This window comes from Phoenix dactylifera, chromosome 12 (assembly GCF_051530095.1).
Source record: "Phoenix dactylifera cultivar Ajwa chromosome 12, Ajwa_hap1_PhDact_Kaust_v1.1, whole genome shotgun sequence".
Classification (NCBI taxonomy): Eukaryota; Viridiplantae; Streptophyta; class Magnoliopsida; order Arecales; family Arecaceae; genus Phoenix; species Phoenix dactylifera.
Window position 1 is genome coordinate 24,336,827 of NC_143201.1, and position 23,309 is coordinate 24,360,135.

General features: G+C 41.9%; 1 protein-coding gene across 2 annotated transcripts; it reads left to right on the forward strand.

Annotated features, from left to right (window-relative positions):
- Positions 1-4,103: 4,103 nt before the first annotated feature.
- LOC103696926 (uncharacterized) lies at positions 4,104-20,395 on the forward strand. 2 transcript variants are annotated; one of them, XM_008778691.6, is made up of 14 exons: positions 4,104-4,669; positions 7,832-7,993; positions 8,897-8,962; positions 9,145-9,288; positions 9,426-9,539; positions 9,689-9,790; positions 9,907-10,092; positions 10,649-10,738; positions 10,817-10,951; positions 15,300-15,422; positions 17,672-17,757; positions 18,169-18,781; positions 18,858-18,935; positions 19,031-20,395. In XM_008778691.6, the coding sequence occupies exons 1-14, from the start codon at positions 4,349-4,351 to the stop codon at positions 20,075-20,077; spliced, it is 3,267 nt and encodes a 1,088-aa protein (XP_008776913.4). In that variant the 5' UTR covers positions 4,104-4,348; the 3' UTR covers positions 20,078-20,395. The 2 variants fall into 2 exon arrangements, with proteins under 2 accessions (XP_008776913.4, XP_088565368.2); XM_088709242.2 differs by having other exon boundaries at positions 4,166-4,669; positions 9,219-9,288.
- Positions 20,396-23,309: the final 2,914 nt, after the last annotated feature.

Here is a 23,309-nt window from a genome sequence, read left to right on the forward strand (position 1 = left end):
GCACGCCGCAAGATGGAGCGTGCGACCTCGGCATCTTGAAAGGCCGAGCGCCCCTCGGGAATAGAAGAGTCCGGCTCGGCCGACTCTTCTCGGAAAGCCCGAGAAGAGCTCGGCACGATCGAACCCGAGGTCCCGGAGCCGCTCGCCTCGGTGCCTCGGGTAAGCCCGGGTCCTGGCTGCTGCGGCCGGACCACGGACGGCTCCCCCCGCTGGGAAAGGGGGGTAGGGCAAGGAGGGACCGACGGGCCCGCATCACCAACAACCCGCTCCCGCCTCGGGTCGGCTGCAGGGGCCCCCGCCTCGGGGCCACTCGTCCCGGCCGACGAAGAAGCGCCGTCCGTCCTCGCCCTCTTTCGAGGCTGGGGCACAGCACCCTCGGCCTCGGCCTCTCGCCTCCTCAGGCGAGAGAAAAGTGATGTGTTGCTGGTCGGCATGCGTGGAATATCTGAAATCAAGAATTTTGTTAAGAGTCAGACCAGTGACCGTAAAGACGGAGAACAAGAAATAAATAAATAGAATAATGCAACCGCCCTTACCCTCGGGGCGCGCCGAGCTCAGACCCACGCTCGCCAGGGCGTCCTCCCGCAGGAGCTCGGTCAGGTCGTTGCCCCTCCCGAGGGCTCGCAAAGAGTCCAGGGTCCTCAGCTCCCTCCCCGTGGGCTCGGAGAGTTTGTTGAGGGCCTTCAGCCGAGGGTGTCCCCACGTTGGCTCGAACCCCCAAGGCGCCGCAGACGCCAGAAAGAAAAACTTCCTCTTCCACTCGTGAATCGAGGAAGGGGCGCCCCGGAAGAGTGACATACCGCCCCGAAAGGCGAAATATAACCACCCTACGTCCGCCGGGTTTTTCTTTAACAGAAAACACCGGCGAAAAAGACCTACCGAAATCGGGATTCCGTGCCCGAGGCACAGGGATAAAAACCCGATTATGGTCCTCCATGAGTTCGGAGCCAACTGCGCCGGGACGAGTTGGTACTCGGCCAGCAAGTTGCTCACGAACTCATGGGCGGAAAAATGCAGGCCCGCCCAAAGTGTCTCGCGGTAAACCGCGATCCGACCTGGGGGCGGCTGCGTCACCCTGTCTTCCGGCCCTGCGGTTTCAAGGCGAAACCCGGGCTGGAAGAAGAAACGGGAGCGGATTAACTCCAGCTCCTCTTCCGACAGACTCGACCCAACCTCTTCGGGACCGGAACCCATTCTCACGGAAGAGTGGAGCAAAAGTTAAGAGTAGAAAATGGAAGTTGACGAGGAGGAGAAAAGAGGAAACCCTAGTGAAAACGGGAAGAAAACCTACTGGACATTGCCGGAAATCGCTCCGGGCACCACCGGCAAGATTCAGCTGAGGGAGGAAGCAGGGGGGAAAGACGACGAAAATAAGAGGCAGCCAAACAAGACCTTTAGGGCAGACTCGTGGGGTTTATATAGACCCCCCTGACGGCCCAGATCGACGGGGTCGGTTCCTATCCCCCCGACCGGGTTGCGCCACGTGTCGACCTCGGAAGCCGAGGCACCGTATTCACTCCGGTTTAATAAATCGGATACGAAATCGAAGCGTTGTCCCATCGGATCTCGGGGCCTCATCATGGGTCCACAGAATCAAATCGTCTTGAGGAACGAGCGGACGTAACCCCCGCTCCCCTCGTTTAATAAGATCTAGGACACGTGGAGCCCCGATGAGGCCTCCACTTCTTCGGAATTATGACCCAGTAACATGAAATCGAAAGCGTCCGACCTCGGGTCGCGCCGCGTGTCCGTTTCAAACTCCGTAACGGCACACTCATTAATGAGCCAGAAACGTCGATTACGGAATCGAGACACCGCCTCGACGAGCTCGAGGTCCCCCATCATTAATCCGCCGTAAAATGATCCTGGCGATTCAAGAAGCATGATGATACGAGCTCCATCATTAGCTCACCGAATAAAGCAGCCTCGAGACGCCAAAGGGCGCATATCTCACCATGAAAGCTCCGGAAAGCACAAGGGGGCGGGCGAGACCTTCCCCCCAACCTTAGTGACAGACTTTACTTCCCACGTCCGAGCCCCACAAGTCGCTCGAACTCGGAAGTCGGGGGTAGTGTTGGGGGGAATAAAGTTTCCCCCCAAATGACATAAATGCCCCTAAGAAGCCGTACAACCTCCGACCCCGGACAGCCGAAGTCAGCGTCCGACCTCGGAACGCTCGGCCACAAGACGACCGACCCCGAAACCTCCGACCTAAGAGAAACCCCGATGTCCGAGGACCGTACTCTAACACCCCTCCAGCATTTATTGCGCATGGCCGCTGTAATCTTCCGGCACACTCAACAATAAATACGGATCTCCGGCTTACTCCATAATAAATGCGGATCTCCGGCTTACTCCACCAATAATGCGGATCTCCGGCTTACTCCATAATAAATGCGGATCTCCGGCTTACTCCACCAATAATGCGGATCTCCGGCTTACTCCATAATAAATGCGGATCTCCGACTTACTCCACAATAAATGCGCATGGCTCCTGACATCTACGGATCCCCAGCTCTCCACGGCAAATCGACCCAGCAGGGTCTAGTCGACTATGATAAGTCTCTGATCTCGGCCATACCGCCGACATCAGTGCAATGATTCGCCTGACCGAGCGCCGACCTGAACAACATGCCAAGCCGTACTACGGCCTCGCCCTGTTACATCACAGGTAACCCGACCCCCGCATATAAAAGGGAGCCTTGGCCTCCCAAGAGGGGATTGGAACATTCATACACCCAAAAATCACTGTTTATCTCCTTCTCCCCACTATTTGCCCCCTCCCTGACTTGAGCGTCGGAGGGCCGGCGCCGGAGAACCCGGCCACCGGTTCGTGTGCAGGCACCCGGACGGAGGACGCCGCCAGCCAATGGATCGCCGCCCCGCTGCGAGGACCTGCTGTTCCTTCTCTCCGACCGCCCCGAACGGAGGACGCCGCCCGCCGACAGACCGCCGCCCCGCCGTGAGGACTCACAGTCGTTCCCTCTCCTCGACCGAAGATTGCCCCCGGGTCCAATTTCCAGCAACAGCTTCTATTCTCGTTGCAAAATTTGTTGGCTCTGCCATATAAATACATGCTTAAGATGACTACAGAAAGCATACGCAATTGAGAAGCATGCATGTAGGCAATTCATGATGGGATAACATGCATCTGTAGCTATCTCACATTCTTTATTTACTTTTGAGTAATCATTATATTATTAATGTGTTACTTCTCTCTTCCAAGCATACATTGTAGTGATCTCCACCAGCATGCCCAAGTTTTATTTTGTTTTTGGATATCTCCATTTCAGTAGTTTGGAATTTAAAATTCAATATTCATATTTACGAGCTACTGTCTATTTTTTTTAAAAAAAAGTTCTAATAGCATTATCATATAAAAAATGATTAAATTCACTTTGTACTCATGCTTTCCTAAAATAGAAACAAATGTAATATATTAAAAAAATAAATAAGACATAAGATCATGAGAATATTATCTAAAAATTTATGGAGGATGCTACTCTTTTTATGGGCTATTTTCATGTTCGTGCAACGTATAGTTTTACAAATGATTTTGCCTCTCCACTACATTCGCACAATGAAATAGAACAATATATGTTCCCGGAACAAAAAATAAAATAAAATCACACACCACACTGCAGCCTATTTGGTAGGTTTTTTTTTTTTTTTTAATGGAATCCAATGTAACAATATTTTTTTATTGGAGTCGATGACGAGTGTTAACAATATTCTCGAATTTGCAATTAAAAGTCCAAAATCTGGAGTCCAGGTAAGTATCAAATTCGGATCTGAAATGTAGGCCCGAAAAATATATCAAGTTTGATCCAAGCTTTTTTTAATTTTAGTTCTATTCTGGATTGAATCCGGCCGAATCTGGGCTAAAAGAGAGAGGATCCTCGTCTGGCCGCTATTCCGTTAGAATCAAATCCGGGCTCGCACTAGTCAAAAAGTCCCACCGACCACAGGGAGCATCGTCGCCATAACATCCTCGTGAGTCGTGACAGGAAAGGACCCCTTGGACCGGGACCCTTCGCTCATCCTCCCCCGCCCAGCGAGACCCCGACCGCGAAACTTTCACTTCTATTTCAAATCCCGCTCGCTCGTTCGTACGCTATTCGGAAAGAAACCCACCTTTCCCTTTCCCACTTCTTTCCCTCTCTCCACCGCGTTCTTCTTTATTTCTTTCCCCTCCCCCTTCCCCGAGCCCAGAACGAAGAGAAAAGCCAGAGCCTCTACCAAAAAAAGAAAAGAAAAGCCAGAGCTAAGAAAAAAGAGGGAAAGGAAATGCTATAAAAGAAAGCAAGAACCAAAGAAAGAGAGAGAGGAACGGGGGAAAGAGAAGACGATGCAAATGCTTCGGTTCCGAGGGGGCTCCGCCGCCTCGTCATCGTCATCGTCGCGCAAGGACCGGGGCGCGTCTCCCAGATCCGATCCCCGGAACCCTAGCCCTAGTCCTAGCTTGGTTACTTCTTCTTCTTCTATGCCTTCCGTCACCCCGGGATACGTTGGGCCGGCGAGGCCGCTGCGGCTGGTGTACTGCGACGAGAAGGGCAAGTTTCGGATGGACCCGGAGGCCGTCGCCACCCTCCAACTCGTCAAGGGCCCCATCGGCGTAGTCTCCGTCTGCGGCCGGGCTCGCCAGGGCAAGAGCTTCATCCTTAACCAGGTCTCCTCCCCCCTTTCTCTACCTTTCTTTCCATATGTTTGATTTTCTTGAATTCTATTTCTAAGGTGGTTCTTGTTCTTCTTCTTTCTAAATTATAGTTAATGTTGTTATTGGGATGATTAAATATTAATCAGACGGGAGATTTACGTAAGAAATTGTCTTTTCTAAGGAAAAATGACGATATGACCCGTTTTCTTGCGAAATTAAGGTTTTCTCATTTCAATATACTTCTAATCACAGGGCTGCATCTCCCTTTTTTTTTCTTTCTTATTTTTTGTGTGTCTACGTAATCTTCCCTTCTTCAAGGACGAAATTCACTTTAAATTAATGTTTCACAAAATGACTAATAGAACTTAGTGGGCCTTCTAGTGGCCGGCTGTTGTGGTGGAAGATAGAGTCTTCTGATTATTTTGACATCAAGTAAGACATCTCAACGAAATTCACTTTTAGCAATGTTCATTATCACCTAGTAGCAATCATGAGAGCTAGTAATTGTTATCTTGGCCCAAGCCCTTAGAAGATCACTAGCAACATTAGGGAGTTCCATGATATGCTGAGTTTAAAATATTCTTTCTTCAAGAATACGGCTTAAACCATTTCGGAGGGGGGTGGGGTGGGGGAGAGTGTGCCCAATTAAAGGAATTCTCTGAAACCCTTTCTTAACCATTGAATTCTTCTGTTTATAATATGCTTGTATGTGCAAGTTGCAAGATAACAAAAGTTGGAATGCGTTGGCATAGGAAGATATGCAAGTGCAGCAAAAGAAGTTGGCACCTAAAAGTACACGACCTTTTCTAAAACTATGTTATATTTGTGGAATAATCGTTAGACTTCCTTTGTAAAAACCATACTGTTATAACTTTAGATATGTCTCATGTTATTCCCATTTGAATTATCTAAAGGTCCTTGTTAGCATCCATGATTTCTCTTAGAGGATCTCGCTGTGATGCCCGCGATATCAAAATTTCTTGGATTTTAAAAATTCACTGTGAGTTTAAAGTAAAAAGAAACTCATGGATTAATATTCTATAGAAAATTTATCCTATGCAGCCTGATGATTTTGCATTATTACCATGCATGATTCATATATCAGACTTCAAATTCTTATAAAATAAATTTAAGAAGGTGCAATTGGAAGAGCTTTGGACTGCTCTCAGTAGAAAAAAAGCTATTCATAATAGTTGAACATGGATTTAAAAGCAGAAAACAGGTTTACAATACTAATTCCACATATTAGCCTACTTAAGTTGCAAATCAACACAATTTACTCTACAGTGATACGGGCCACTGTGGTCAATACAATAGTATGTACCCTTATAGCTACGCATGATCTACTAATGTAGCTTTTACCAGAGAAGTTGTTGTGGACTGTTAGTCAAATCCTTGGTTTGTAGTGTCCATCCTTCATTGAGATAAAACTCATTTGGTGCTAAAATATATCAAAAGGAAAAAGAAGAAATCTTTATGCTGCATGGTAAATGTTTTTACTATAGAGTTATGGGAAAAGGTCGCGATCAAGTTATGGTGGGAGCTCATGAGTAAAACTTGTTGGTTTTCATGATGGTCTTTTACATTCCCTTGAACATATGGTATAAATGGGGCAAATCGAGGAAAAACAATAATTTTAATCGTATACTGGGCAAAAAGATTTGTTGAGTGAATGGTGTCCATGCTCATCAAATCTATCTATGACATGCAGCAAGCCTCTTGGAGTTGGATGAAGAGGTTTGACCAAGTGCCCAGTGATTTTTGCTTCAATCAAAATCTTGAGGAAGCTTTTGTCGACACTCTACAGGAGGGTAGGAGGTAATGTTGCTACAATCCTGGTTTTGTAATTTGATTGAAAGTTTGCCTATTTGGAATAAGACAACCTAAAGAAATAGTTTAGCTATAATTTGTTGATCCAGTTATCTATAAAGCATTTGAGAGACATTATATGTGCTGAATATTAAATTATCAAAGGATTTGCAACGAGAAGGATGATCAGGCTCACCCTTAGAATCTTGGAGCAGAAATGAGATTTGTGGAGAAAGATGAGTTTTATTTAGTGTTAGAGGTTCCATAACGAGTAGAAACATGGGAGGCAGTGAGAATTGCATTCCGCTTCCTCCTCTCCTTGGCCAAGATACCATACAGATATGGTATAAATGCAGCGAGACATCCTAACTGAAGGAGCTACTAGCTGTATGTTCCTGTAGTGTCAAGAAAAATCGTGTCGCTGATTCGATTTTGATTATTAGGACAATTAGTTTATGACTTGCAATTTTGGTTTGAACTAGATGTTGCTCCATTAGTGGAGAAGTGTACGGTTGAAACAATAATGGTGCTTTACTGTAGTGCAAGGAATGAATGTGCTACAAATAATGAAGCATGTCCAAAGGAAACATCATATCATCTATTATCGCATTGACAAGAAGAACACTTAAATGTCATTCTAGTTGTACGGAAGAAATAATCTTTGCATTTTTTAAATCTTAGATCACCCCCCAGCCCTATAAGTTGACACTTAGAAGATGCTGATGACAATTCTGGTCGATGCAGAATTTTAATAATCACATTTGTTGTCAGACCAGGTCATTGTTGACACTAGCAAGTAAAAGAAGGCTGCTGTTTAGATTAGATGACTTTGCTAGTAAAAGACTATTTCTTAATGTAGATTTAAACTCCTAACTTTGAGAATCTTTATGACATAAAAGCCCTTGCTACTCTCCATCTCCAAAATAAATGGAATAAATACTTAAAAGTATAATCAATATTGTAAAGTATGCCTATGCAGCCCTTCACGACGTCATACTCCCACACCCCTAGTCGCACCCATATCTGCCCTTGATTCAAGTAACTAAGAGAATGCCTTTTAACTGTGACACCACAACTATGGATATCTGCTCGGCTGTCTCTTCTGTATTCAGTATTATCAGAAGTTTATTTACACATATTTCTGCTTCTCATGCCTAGCTCGATTATTATGTGCTCTACTATTGTCATCTGATTCTTTCTAGATACATATTGGATTCATTATTCAAATTTCTCTATTTCGATTTTTCCCCATTCTTTTATCTACTTGTCAACTATAAATTCAGTTTTACGATGATATATTTCAAGTCAACTTGTTTTGCTTGGGATTCTTGTCTTTAACCAACATTTACATCTGTTATGTGTCAGCTTTTAGGTAGGAGCAGTGGATTTCAAGTGGCTTCCACCCATCGACCATGCACTAAAGGCCTTTGGATGTGGAGTGCCCCGATAAAGCGAACTGCCCTTGATGGAACTGAATACAATCTTTTGCTGCTGGATAGTGAAGGAATTGATGCCTATGATCAAACGGTTAGAAATGATTCTTTTTAGTATTATCTAGTAGTGATAATTAAATTTGGTCTTGGATTTTGTATACATAATTGGATGCTATTTCCACCCATGGGTTTCACTAATATCTTACTCACTCCAACTTTGCTGCTTCCAATGCCTGACACATCAATTCTTGTTTCCTTTAGATTCTCCTTACATTTGGCCAATTCCTGTTTCCTTTAGATTCCCCATACGTTTGGTCTTAATTAGTATATTGGGTGCATGTCCACCTTTGGATCAGGTATTGGAAGTACCTAACTGCTGGACGTATATGCTGTGATTGCAGCTTGAGGTTTTAAGGCCGCTGCTTTAGTTGTTGGTTGATGTCATGAACCTGTACCGAGATGGCATCTTTTCTCTTGCCTTTCTCACTTTTATCAGCACATCTGCACACATGTGCTCTCATATACATAAGTATAAATTCCTTTATGTATATGTAGTAAGAAATTACAAATTTTACATATTTATTAGAGTCTAATTGAAAATAGTCAATATTTCTGCGAAAGACATTGATATATAAGTAGTCCATCAATATAAAGTGTCATTCTAATGAGGCAGCAACCTATATTGACCTGTGAAAGACATTGATATATAGATAATCCATCAAGATATCTAGTAAGGCATCAACCTATATCGACCTTTCTGATACCCAGCAATACAGGCTGGTGCATGATATGCATATCAATTTGATGGCCACTTTTGCAGCACAATATGTATGATTTTGCATCTCAGACTACTGGATGGATCTTATCATCAATTTATTCTTCGTTTTATAACTTGGATGTTTAATTTTCATAATGCTGATGAAGGCTCTGTTTTTTTATTTATAAGAATAGTGATTCTTGTGTTGACTTCATTTAACTTTTCCACCCTCCTTGACAGGGAACTTACAGCACCCAGATATTTTCCCTGGCTGTTTTGTTATCAAGCATGTTTATCTATAATCAGGTAAAGATAACTTATATGAAAACAGATTCAAGTGGAACTTAATTTGCTTTTCTGAATGTGGAGGTCTTCTCACTCTTTTTCTATTTTTTTCTACTTCATTGTGAAGTGAATAGGTTAGTTTTCTAACCAGGTATATAGCAATTACTTGCTTATCTGCCTTTTGATTCTCTTGGTTTCTTCAGATGGGTGGTATAGATGAAGCGGCACTTGATCGTCTTTCTCTTGTTACTGAAATGACTAAACATATTCGTGTTAGGGCAACTGGAGGAAGATCCGCCACATCTGAGCTTTGGCAATTTTCACCAGTCTTTGTTTGGCTGCTGAGGGTAATTGTGTTTGATGTTCATCATATTAAGCTGACGGTTTCCATGCTTGTTATTGAGAATCAATTTTTTTTTTTATTGCTTGCAAGATTGTTTTCCTGTTCAATGAGTGATGTGTATTATTATTTTGTGACTTATAGGACTTCTATTTAGATTTAGTTGAGGATAACCGTAAAATCTCTCCACGTGATTACCTAGAGTTAGCCTTGAGGCCTATGCAAGGTGGAGGGAAAGATTTATCTGCAAGGAATGAGGTATCATGCATATGTCACTTTACTTCACTTAAATGCCTTGGACAAGGCGAAAATGACAGCCTGCTATTGCTTAATTCTATCTATTATTCTATTCACTGTTTTCTTTTTGGAGCTGGTATGCTGATTCTTCAATAAATACTATTTAATAGATTCGAGAGTCCATTCGTTCTCTTTTCCCTGATAGGGAATGTTTCACACTTGTGCGGCCATTGAATGATGAAAATGATCTCCAACGCCTTGATCAAATCCCTGTGAGTCTTAAACTTTGCTTTATTTAATTTTTTATACATTATTATTTATTGTATTCAATTGTAGATTGCCTGTTTCCAACCTCTTATCATATTTGTGATCTTTGCTCATCGTGCAGTTAAACAGATTAAGGCCCGAATTTAGAGCAGGTTTGGATGCATTGACAAAGTTTGTTTTCGAGCGAACTAGACCAAAGCAAGTAGGGTCTACTGCTATGACTGGTCCCATTCTAGCTGGTATCACACAGTCATTCTTGGATGCCATCAACAATGGAGCTGTGCCTACGATATCCTCCTCATGGCAGGTTTGTGTAACTGTGAAGGTTATATGTCATCGCAAATTTAGTTTTGCTGTTTCTTCTCTTTTTGTGCATTTTGTCATAATGTCATTTTATGTTTCTACCAAAGTTAATCAAGGGGAATGGTGTAATGCTATGCTTTTTTTTTTTTTTTTGCTTTTCTTTACTTTTTTCTTGCACCCTGCGGTGCCCCGGGGGGGGGGGGGGGTGCCTGTTTGGTTCTAAACAAGAGTGCCTCTGTTCACTAGCGCATGTGTTGTTGCATATCTTGTTGGCTGAATCCTGATGCTTGTGTATAAGAAATTACTACGTGTAAAAATGCATATGATTGTTCTTGAATCAGCTAGGAGTTAACAATAGGATCAAAAAATTCCTTGAGCCAGACACATTGACATGACCTCAAATGATTTTCTTGGAATTACTGATTTTCTACATTGTGCTGCACTTATGTTGTTAGAACTGTGGTTTTCAACAATGAGGATGCTAATAGGTGATCAAATGATATGAGCATACATGCACCATTTCTTTGAAGTGTATCCATTTATGCTATCTTGCTCTGCAGAGTGTGGAAGAAGCAGAATGTCGTAGGTCATATGATTCTGCTGTTGAGGTTTACATGTCATCTTTTGATCGCACAAAACTGGTCGAGGAGGTAAAGTTAGAACATCATATCAGATAGGTATTGAACTTGCTGGTGGACATTACTCTTTAATAACTTTATATGTTTTAGGATATTTTAAGAGAAGCGCATGAAGATGCTGTTCAAAAATCACTTGCAGCATTTAATGCTAGTGCTGTGGGGTCTGGCTCAGCACGCATGAACTATGAAAGGCTTCTTCACCGCTTCTTCAGAAAGGCATATGAGGTGAGTGTTTACTCTGTTCTTCGGCCTTGCTGATAACCATCTCATCTGTTCAGTTCTTCATGCACTGCAAGCAAACTATGATGGAAATTTATCTACACTTAAATTTTTGCAGTATGCTCTTGCTGACGTCTGTGCTCTACCTGTTTAAAAGCAAGTGTCCTTTTTATAATCTGTTTGCATTTTGTTGGCATGTCTATTCAACTACTTTTGTAACTTGTGTTCTAAGATCCAAGCAATGATGGGTTTGATGCTTTTGGCCTAGCCTGTATGGTGATACTGAAATTGCCTGAATTTCTGGTTTTGGTAAAACACATGTAGGTATCTTTGAATTTCATCAGGAAGCATATTTCATCTATATTATGTCAGCACTTTCCATCTACCATGAGCCCCTCTGTGGATAGTGCACCCCCTCAGCTGTCGAGGTCTTCCAATTTTTGTGACAATTTCAAGCTTCAATAAGAATTCATGATTGTGATCAGAACGTACAGTTCCCTTGTTTTTACATTTGATGCTTGTGATGATATAACCTGTAAGGTTTTATGGTAGCGAAATTTGTATACTTTTGGCTCCAGTTGGTGTCTGCTTTATGTTCCTTCGAAATTGGAGCCATAGTCTTCACTTGTAGCAAAATTCAAATGTTATATAAAATTCTAGTGTTTCTTCTGAACTGTGGAATTCTTTGTTCATCAAAACTCATTCATCTGCATATGTAATGCCTTCTTCACATTCTTCTGCAATGTCATGACTGCTGTCTTTATCTGTCTTCCATTGCTCTGTGTAATTTGGATAGAAATTTTATCTTTGATGTAGGAGAAAAGCTCAACCCAACTCGAGACAGTTGAAACACTTAAATTGTTGCCTATATGAAATCTTACTTCTTGTTTAGATCCTTAAAGAGCCACCCTGCTGTCACATAACTTAGGTTGTCTTGGGGTTGTTGGTTATCTTGGGATTGGTTTATTCCAAGTGTTTTTAATAGCCCATTTCCTTGTCCCCTACTATTTGGCTCTAATGTACACAGTAGATTTATTGCCTTATACAGAAAACGGCTCTTCGTACCAGTCTATCGAATTAACCTTCTTTAATGCCCAACTTGGTGACTTAACTTGTGATAAAATTGGTGAAAGATATCCAGTATTTTGGTTCGTCCCATTAACAGTACCTTGTCACCATATTTATCTGTGCGTTGAGTCTTGACCATGATATTTAGAAGTGGCTGCTAATGTAACCATTGATGCCTTTTTATAATTTCTTGAAGCTGATGTATTTCACACACACAAACAGTCATCATGGCACACAACACCAACACAACTTGCAGCCATCCAGTCATGTACACAGGAAACACTTATGGTCGTAAAGGCACACAATTTCTGTGCCTTGGCACCTTAGCAAGGTGTATGGAATGCATGCTTTTTGAGCACCCCAATGAACTTGTCTTGCCCTTTGGAAGGCATGGCACCAAGGCTGCACCTTGGGCAAATCTTGTGGCATGCTTTTGACAGCAACTCAGCTTGCTTAATTAATTCATTCTGCGACGGTAATAATATAATTTTCTCTTAAACCTGTCTCAACCATAGTTTAACAAATGGATAGGAGATGAAAAAAATGATGTTATGAGCTGCACAGTAGAGTTTTATTTCTGCGGAATTTAATTGGGAACCACATGTTCTGGTCAGGCAATACAAGTTGATTCTACTTAGTTTTGCATCTCCTGAAGGCAGCCAATAATATGGATTTGGATTTTTTTATATCTCCAAGGTAATTCCCATGGCATCAGTGACAGTCTATTAAGCACCTATCTTTGTTTTTAATTTTTTGGACTAACCATAGTCCACCTAGGACTTAAGCTGATAAACAACCAGACCTGGTATTGTTTCTGAAATACAGCCATCTAGGTATTTGCAGAAATCCCTCGAATTAGTAGGGGTCTTGCAGAAACTTTAGAAAACTTTGAACTCCTGTTACAGGCTTATCTAACTTGCTGAAAACTTTGCCATCGACTCTTCAAAAAGTTTCGCCAAAAGTTTTTTTTGGTGATTTTTCTTGACTTCTTAAAATGGCATTCTTTTATGAATTTTTCAGGATATTTTGTATAAACTAACTTTACTTTGGATTTTATTATTCTTCTCAAAGTTAGTAATTTCAATTACCTATTTATGATAATTTACAATTATTTCTTCATTTTTTAAACTTTAGCTTTTTCCCAAGTCTCTTGAGCTTTTGCTGAATTACTAATATTGGCTGCTTGGTAAATTAACCCCAAGTTCCAACTTCATATGGTGTACATAAATTGAATTATTGAAATGTTGTATGCATGTCTGTTGTTAATTGAGGGGAATAGTCTCCGTATTGCTGTGTTGTAATTTAATATTTGTGTATTTATGGGGATTTTAACTCTTCATAATGGAATATCGAATAATTTCTATAGCTTCGTCTCATGTTGGCTTATTTGTTCAATAGTGTTTAAATTAGATATAGCTATATTGGGATCCGAACAACTTCCTTAGTCTCTTAATGTGAAATATAAAGGCTATCTAGGGTTTTAATAAACTGAAGATCATCAAGGTAGGTCCTTGTGAATATTTTTGGTGTACTTTCATTTTTTTAATTAAATGACTTCATTAAACTAATTAATAACGACTTTAATCCTTCTAGTGATGCAACTCCACCAAGCCACCTTTAATATAACCTGCATGGCGCTTGAGTATATATCAATAGGAGAGGTATACCTCCTATCATCTGTCTATTTCTTTGTTCCATTATTACTAGCAGCAACTTTTATTCTTGCTGTTTCTATCTGTCATTTTTTGATATTTCTTTGCATACTTTACAGAGGCACATACAATATGTATTTGATATGTGTGTGTCTATATGTTTATATATGATTGGGATTTGGGATTATAAAAAATATAAATAAATCTATCTCATCTTATAAGCTTAAGCTTTTGGAACAAGTGGTGATTTCAACTTGGTATTAGAGCATAGGTTTTGAGTTTGAACCCTGTCTCCGCACTCTTTAACCCCATTATTAAAAATTTCATATGTTGGGCTCACTCATTAAATGAAAGTCCGGCCCAAATGTGAGGGGGATTGTAAGAAAATATAAAATATATCAATAAATCTACATCATCCTATGAGCTTAAGCTTTTAGGATAAATGGTGATTTCAACATGATATCAGAGCAGAGGTCCTGAGTTCGAACTTTGTCTTTGCACTCTTTAACCTCATTATTAAAAATTTTACATGTTGGGCTCACCCATTAAAGAAAAGTACGACCCACATGTGAGGGGAAGTGTAAGAAAATATAAAAAATATAAATAAATCTACCTCATCCTATAAGCTTAAGCTTTTGGGATAAGGGGTGATTTCAACAGGGATGACCTAGGATCTCAAAATTTTTCGCTGGCCTAATCGCCTGCTTTTGCTCCCTACATTGACACTTAGGCATGTTATATTATCTCTTGCTATTTGCCCATTTCTGCAATTCACCATTGCTGTTCTTCACCTTCCAAGATATTGCCCATGCCTACCCTCCTGTGACACCCATAAGCAATTTTTTTTAGAATTAAGCATGACCACTATTGATGTCATTGCCTCCCAAGGTATATCCAGAACCTGGAAAAAAAAAAGCATCTTCAATTGATTTCTGATCTTGTATTGATTATATTGCTGCCGTTTTTATTATCTTGTCTTTAGGATGACTATAAATTCTACTCATGTTATGGAAACATAACAAAACACTAATCTAGTCCTTCTAAATTCATAAGAAGACCAATTCACTTGTGCTGATTCATCATCTAATTCAAGAAGTGTGTCAGATCAACTTTGATGAAGTGAGATCAACCTTTAATGCTTAAATCTCGACATAACAAATCTCGGGATGTTGGTCGTCGGATATACTATTAATGTCAGAATTACTTTCTTCTCTTCAACTCTGGTGACAGCCATGTGGAAGCTCAAAGCTATGGAGATCAATTTCGAGCATTAGGACTCTAAGAAGACTGAAGAGAAAAACTGATGCTCCAGTTGTAGTGGAGGGCACTGACTTTGATACCATATGTTTTCTATATTAATTGATTGTAACAAGTTTTGAATTAATCAAAGACATATCTGACTACCTGATGATTCTAAAAAAGAATCCAGGAGTGTTACTACAACTTTTCTTAAGGTTAACTAGGTCACCAATTGGTCAACAGGGTTTGCAACCCTCTATCTTTTCCTTAGAGCATTATTGATTTCATCAGTTTGCAACTGCAAGGTAATGCATCTAAATATCTATAAGTGATCAAGTCCTGCTTATAGGGGATTTATTGTATATTTCTCATTGTTGATTGGATGTTGATTGCAGGATTACAAAAGGACTGCTTTTCTGGAGGCCGATTTGCAATGTTCAAACACCGTACATAGCATGGAAAAGAAGCTACGAGCAGCCTGTCATGTTCCTAGTGTGAAACTTGATAGTGTGATTCAGGTAATAACATTCTTATTGTGGTAATATACATCAGCTTGTATATATATGTGCCTTTACATACATGTTGTGCACAAATATTTATAACAAAGCTACATCCTAGAATAGGAATTCTTGTTATCGTAGAATAATACAAGGCAATACATTAATAATTATTAAAGAATAATATGCAATGTTTTTAGTCTAGGTAGTTACTGATACAGGTCAGGTTGGTATTGTATCTCCTTGCACCAACACCTGACAAGCTGGTGATTCAAGACAGCAGGTCAGCAGCTATAGCATGTATAGGTATGGGGGTGTCCTGGGCCTCCTTACCACACCCGAACTGTACTGGGTTGGTATGCTACATCCCAAACCAGCCATACTGCAAACACTAAGGATAAATATCAAGCCTTACGCCAGCTCTCTTGGCTCTGTTTTATGCATCTTTCTTAACCAATCATTCTTGTTAAAACCCTTATATATTTTCATGCTGAACTTTTGCAAATCTCTTTTTTAAAGCTTCAAGCTGTGGTATCCCTCCTCTTTGCGGTCTCAAAACACTTTCTAGATCTCTCTTCCTTGGTGTCTTATTCTTTGTTCCATATGTTTATACCGTCAGTTCACAGATTCTCTTCATTGAGGCAACCATAGAATTGCTCTAAATTTTTCTTTGTTGCCTAAGTTTTTCTTTTTTTTAAAAAAAAATATCGCTGGCCTAAATGTCATAAGTTATGCCCTAAAATCATAATCGTTTTCATGAACTTTCTGTTATCACTCCTACCTATGGTTTAGGTTTTTATTTTTGGTGGGGAGAGAGACATGCAGAGAGAGAGAGAGAGAGGGAGAGAGAGAGAGAGACCAACTCGTACTAAATTACCTAGATCCAAATTTTTGGAGATGCACCATCCAAGAATTGAACCCAGAACCTCTGGTTGCTAAGCAGAGGGGTTGACCACTGAGACAAGCCCCATTTCAACTGCTTATAGTTTAGTTGTTTGAAAATTACTATGATTTTGTAATGTTTATTTGAATGCCTATATTTTTTATTGATAAAACTTGCTGCAAATGATAGATGGAAACAGCTTGTGTGATAACCTTCAGCATCAGAGAAAAACCAAAGTCCAGCATTAGGAGAGCTGACAATTATCCCATTCTTCAACCAGAAATGTATTCTGGAGATCTGCTGTTTTGTTTGCGGTAAAGAATACTAGTTTGTAAGAAGTTATTTTGTTTTTCTAAGCAAGAAATGCAGTTGGTGATAATGTCCCGCTTGAAACAAAGAAAGCAGCATTTATGATTACTCATGTTAACAAAACTTGTTTTGAGTGGTTTGATTTAATCGGCTGTGTTTCATTCTATTTGGTGAAAATCCAGATTTGGGAAATGTGTGGTGTTTGACCTGGTAGTCACATGCACTAATCATTTTGTCATCAAATCAAGAGTAGATAATATGTCACAGTGGCTGTAACAGGGGCAGGATTTTATCATATGCCAATAGCTGCAGGAAGTTTGTCGCAAGGCCGATTGGCTAATGTATAACCACATATTTATTATTATTGTCTATTAGGTATTTTACCTAGGTTAGTGGTGACCCGTCAATTTTGTGCTGGTCCCTGATGTCTCTGCATTTACTAGCAACTCTATCCAACCTCTTTTGATGATGTTACTATCAGGTTTGACGTATTTTATCGTATGTTACACGGTACCATCTATGCCAATGTTTGGAAATATGAAGACATTTGCATGAAAATCGCGAAAACTATGGCTTAGACTATGTTTGGTGATGGGTGTTCGGCCTTGACTCTTGAGAGTGTGATTTCCCCTTCTAGGATACAATAGAGCAAAACTGCCAATAAATCTCAGTATTTTCAGTTGATATATCTTTGTTCCTAGTATGTCCCTTCCCTTTCATTGAATTATTTTAGCCATAGCTACTCTGTTGAATCATGTGATTAAAAACTTGATATCTGTTTTGAGTTATTACTTGAGGTGTATGAACAATTTCTGACTCGGTATGCTTTTGTTACATTAATTTGATGATTAGCATCCTGTAACTAACACCATGACACGTGTAGACACCTGCATCTGATAGTTTATTCACTTTACTTTCTAATTTAAAGTTATGTACACATTGCTCTTGGCTTTTTCTTCTAGTAGTTTGTAATTACTCCCAAGCTCCACATAGTTAAAATTACTGGGTGCTTCCATCATTGAATTGTCCAAGGAATTCTTTGTGTTTAAAGATTATGATGGTAACATAATCTCTGCAGGTCCTGGAGAGTCTGCTTTCTGAGTATGAGTCATCTTCTCATGGTCCCAGCAAATGGAAAATTTTGTCTTCATTTTTACGGCAGTGGTATGTCTCTGCCCTTGTGTTTTTGCGATAATGTTAGCTGAACTAAGTTAATGTTGATTGGGAACAGCCAGTTTTTAGACATTGGGCCAGATACAATATTATGGGCAGAAGATTGAGTCAGGTTGGGTTGTGCCAATTGGTTTGTTGTCCGTATTTTTACCCTTTCTGGTGGTGGGGTTAATGCTGCCGTGATATGTGCAACTCTAATATGGCACAGTTCTATTAGCATATCCAAGTTTTAAACCTGATGCAGATCTGATGGTTCCAAAGTTTTAATTTAATATGTTTTCATTGCCAAATGTTTTCTAAACTTTGGATTTCCTAAGTTTTACTGATAATCTTATACACTCTTGATAATTATATTATTCTTTTTACTAATTTTTGTTTTTTTACCATAACTTTGTTTTGCAGTTTGAGGGGGCCCATATTGGACCTCTTTAAAAAGCAATTAGATCAAATTGAATCAGAAAGGAGTGCCCTTGCATTGAAATGCCGCTCTAATGATGACAAAGTGGGGCTGCTCAAGAAGCAGCTTGAGGCAAATGAAAAGCACAGAGCTGAATATTTGAAGCGCTATGAGGAAGCTATCAGTGATAAGCAAAAATTTTCTGTTGAGTACAACAGCCGTATTGCAAAGTTGCAGAGCAAATGCAGCACACTGGAGGAGCGTTGTATGAGTATTGCAAAAGATCTTGATCTTGCAAGACAGGAATCCTCTGATTGGAAAAATAAGCATGACCAAAGCAGTTTAGAGTTGAAGGCCGAGGAAGATAGGTTTAAAGCTAAACTTGCAGCTCTGGAGTCCAGGTTAAGTGCTGCTGAAGGGAGATTGGCTGCTGCTCGTGAACAGGCAGAATCTGCTCAGGAAGAGGCATCAGAGTGGAAGCGAAAGTATACTATTGCTGCTGGGGAAGCCAAAACAGCTTTGGAAAGAGCAGCATTAGTGCAGGAGCGCACTAATAAAAAAGCACAAGAAAGAGAAGATGCACTAAGGGCGGAATTCTCTGCCCAGTTGGTGGAAAAGGTCAGTCATCCTTTCTTTTGCCTTTCATCCTTTCCTACAAATTAGTTCAATCCTTATATGTTGCTGTCAATGATAGGAAGAGGAAATAAAGAGCTTGAATGCAAAGTTTGATTCTACCGAGAACCATACAAGTACCTTGGTTTCACAGCTGGAGGTAAAATTTAGGTCTTCAGAGAACTTTTGCTTTTTCATTTTTCTTTGGAATGAAACCTGCATTTCTTTTATTACATGCAACCAATTTATCTATAGGCTGCTCAGAAGAAGTTGGAGAGTCATAAGTTGGAAACTTTGGCCTTCAAGGATAGAATGAAGAAGTTAAATTCAAACTTGGATTCTATGAAAGCTAAAGCTCAGTCATATGAGAGGGAAGCCAAAATACTGGAACAAGAAAGGAACCATCTACAAGAAAAGTACGTTGCTGAATGCAAGAAATTTGATGATACGGTAGAGAGGCTCGAGGTTGCTGAAAGGGATGCAAAGAGAGCTATTGAGTTGGCTGATAATGCTCGGGCAGAAGTAGTTGCTGCTCAGAAGGAGAAGAGTGAAGCGCAGCGGTCGGCAATGGAAAGATTAACATTAATTGAAAGAGTTGAAAGACAGGTTGATAGCTTGGAGCAAGAGAAAGTGAAGCTGATGGATGAAGTAGAGAAATTGCATCAGTCTGAAATGGATGCCAGGTCCAAGGTTACAGTACTTGAAAGAAGGGTTGAAGAGAGAGAGAGAGAAATTGAGGATCTATTGAGTCGGAGCAATGAACAAAGGTCCAACACAGTCCAAGTCCTTGAGAGTCTTCTGGCAACAGAACGTGCAGCTCGAGCTGAGGCCAACAGCAGAGCAGAGGCCTTGTCCTTGCAGCTACAAGCTACTCAAGGCAGACTAGATGCACTCCACCAGGAACTGACGTCTGTTCGTCTAACTGAGACTGCACTTGATAGTAAGCTTAGGACTGCATCTCATGGGAAACGGTTGAGATTAGATAATTACCGGGGCACAGAATCTGTCCATGATATGGAGGTTGATGAAGGGCTTGTAAGGGGTAGAAAGAGATCCAAGAGTACTACAAGCCCCTTAAAGATTACTCAGGCAGAAGATGGTGGTTCTGTTTATAAAGGAGAAGATTACACCCAGAGCCAGGATCATCAAGAAACTGGGTCTGAAGACTATACGAAGTTCACCATTTTAAAACTGAAACAGGAACTCACTAAGCATGGGTTTGGCGGACAACTGGTGCAGTTGAGGAATCCTAACAAAAAGGAGATCGTTGCTCTGTATGAGAAGCACGTCCTCGAAAAGTAGCCACTTTATCATATAACCATTTGGTGACTTAGCATCAAATACAGTGTGTGGTTTGTTCAGAGGGTATGGAATCATCTGAACTTGCAAAAATTGCCCTAAATAGAGTTGTTCTGTAACTATAGAGCCTTTTATAATTTAAAATTAAGAGCCATTAGTCATGTTTTAAATGCCATCATGCCCTCATCGAATGTATATTGACTTGGACCCTGTTGATTGATGGTTCATTGGTTTGTTTAAGCATCTCTATAGAAGTATGCTTGTGTATTTTCCTGGTTGGTTTCTCAAAATTGGAAAGGGTACAGTTTATTGGTTTTAGTACATATTTTTCCATCTATGACCATGTTTAATATCAGTTCATTTTGATCTATGCAATACTGACATGATCCTTGGACAGAGATAGTGTAGTATCTGAGGAGGGAAGTATCTACTTGATAAAATGAGATTATTGCGCCTCAGAGCAGCTTTCCTACTCCTGTTAGTAAAAGTCTGGTGCAGATACATCCGAGGCACTGAAAATTCTTCTGCTGCAGAATTACCATGTAACAATCTCATTCCTAAAGAATCCTGTGGTAATAGTTTGTTTCGAGCTTCAGTTAAACTGATCTTGCATGGATTATTTTCTGTGTTATTATTGTTTTAATGATCCTTAGCGTAATTATAAATTTCGCAGAGCATTTAAAGTGGGCTTGACCGAAGGTTATGTTATTCTTGCTTGTATCAACTGAAGGTGGCTCCTTAGCTTCTCTGGCTAATAATCAGTGACCTGGTTAATGATGCAAACTTTCAGTCTGATGGTTAATTTTATTTATCTATGAGTTCTAGCAATAATTAAGTAAATTCTGCAGCAGCTGTTCCATTTTATAGACAGTCGTTCCCAGTGAAAATAGGAGATGTTCCAGAGCTTCCTTTCTGATGAGAGCATTTCATGATTCTTAGGTCAGGGTATTTAAATGGGAAAAGTTTAAAACAAAGTTTCCTGTTGGATGGATTTGTTTATCCTGAAGTACAGTTCTAGGGAGAATACGGCAGCTCCAATCGCCGTGCTTCGATTGTAATGACGAGACATGGTAACTAGAACGAAGAGTTGAAAGATAACGACTTTGAATAACTTGAACTGAACTAAAGAGTGCCTGCAAGGTGGAGTTCCCAAAACTGGGTGTTTCCAAATGCCCTGTATAGAACCTTAGAACTTGTAAACAATGCAGAGGTTTGCAACAAAAAAATAGTGATGAACTAGAGTTTTGGGAAGTGAAGACAAGTTGGTCGAGTGAAGGTTAGACGTCCCAGAAATTGATCCTGAGTTGAAGTAATCTTTTTCAGGACAAGCAAAGGAATGTCTGTTCCGGTCTTCCGGTCAGCTCTGGTGAGCGTTTGCCTCAATATTCGTGCGTGGTCGGGTCCTTTCGTTTCCAAGTATTTGTGGTAATGACCAAGAGAGTGGGCAAGGCGGCGGGCAGCTCATCTGTCAGAGGGAGCCGGCGACCGCCAGCACTGGGTGAGGAGAAGAGAAGCCAGGCGAAGTCGGGGAGATGGGCTATGCATCGGATCTTAGGGTAGGAAGTGGAGAATCTCCAGCGGCACTTCACGGCGATCCTCGGACTGCCGGAGGATCGGATCGAAGCTTCGAGAAAAGCTTGGGAAAACTTGGCGGTGGTCGTCCGGAGCCTTGGCCGTCGGGTCCCGACGGAGTGGGTGGCCCAGGGTGTGGCGCTACGGAGGAAGACTCAGCATGAGGTGGAGGCTATTCTACTAGCTAAGGATCATTTGGCCCTCAAATTCAAGACGGAGGCCAATCGGGGCATCACCATCGCCGGCGGCCCCAGGGTGGTGGCTGGGCAGCTGCTAGCTATGGAGCCATAGACTTCCGACTTCGTCCCGGGCCCAGACACAGAGTGAAAACGACAGTGGTGTGGATTCGGAATGCGAAGCTCCTGGAGAAGTACTAGGAGAGGAAAACTATCCTGCAGATCGCCATCGTTGCCAACTGGTGATGGCATCACAAAGTAGTAGAGGATGATGTGGTTTGCAAGGATTAAGGTGGGCATCAACGCCACCACGCCGTTGTTGCCTAGAATCCAGATCAAGGGCAGATCTAAGGTTATGTGGTAGCCCTTTGTGTATGAAAATGTTCCCGATTTTTGCTATGGGTGTGGACAAATCGGGCATGTCGAAGATGTTGCAAGTACCCGGCACCAGAGCTGGCAATAGAGGAGCGGGATGCACAGAATCGAATGCAGTCCCCAACTCCTATGGTGGAAGAGACATGTGGAGACTCGAGGGGCGGCGGCAAGCCAGATTTCAGTTCTGTTGAGATGGCCCGGAGGCCGAACTTCGGCCTTTGGTTGGCAGTAACAAAGATCCAAATGCCATGAGTTGTGAAGGGGCTACTGCGGCCGAAGAAGACAGCTGAGTCAACCTTGGAATCGTCTTCCTCACAGTTGTGCTTCCCCCTTAACCTTCCGAGCTCCCTTGGATTGCTGTCGAACTCGAATGGGTGGCAGAAGTTGGCGAAGGTGGCACGACGACAATCACCCTCGAAGGATTGGAAGGCCGGGGAGGGAGCCGACTCGGGCACTGATTCTGGGATGACTTAAGGGAGTCACCTAGTCGGGTCGAGCTTCGATCCATTGAACGAGCTAGTCGACTCGATTGATGACTCGGCTGAAGTTAGGCTAGGCGTTGTGCAGGTTGGCCTAGAGATAGCGATGGTGGACATGAGCCTAAGCCATTCGAATAAGAGGCCCAGGAGCCTAGTGATAGGGTCGGTGGGATTGAGCCTTTGCTCGGCAGACTCAGGCTGGCCTGGTGGCGTGGATTGGGCTACCCAGGCGGATGGACCCAGTGTGCCCCAGGCACTAGAGTCGAAAACTGGAGAGGGACGGGGCCATGGTGAGTTGGAGCTGATCACCACCCCCTCCCTCTACCCATGCATCGGCACCTACCCCGGCGACTTTGCCTTCGGCTTCGGCGACCCCCGGTTCTTTGACACCGCCGAGGGGTTCACCTTCTCCGATCTCTGAGGCCGCTTGGGCTCTTGCCCTTCTTAGTGGTAGTGGCCCGGTAGACCTAGACTCGGTGGCGCCGGCTCTTCGACCGGCAGTGAAGACAGCGGTGCTGGCAGTCAAGGGGGCTTCTGATGGTGGCGAGCCAACAAGCGGGCAATTGAACTAGCTCCTATTCGCTGCGACGGGTGATCACCAAGCAGCAGTGAGGAGGGCCAAGTTTGTGCTGC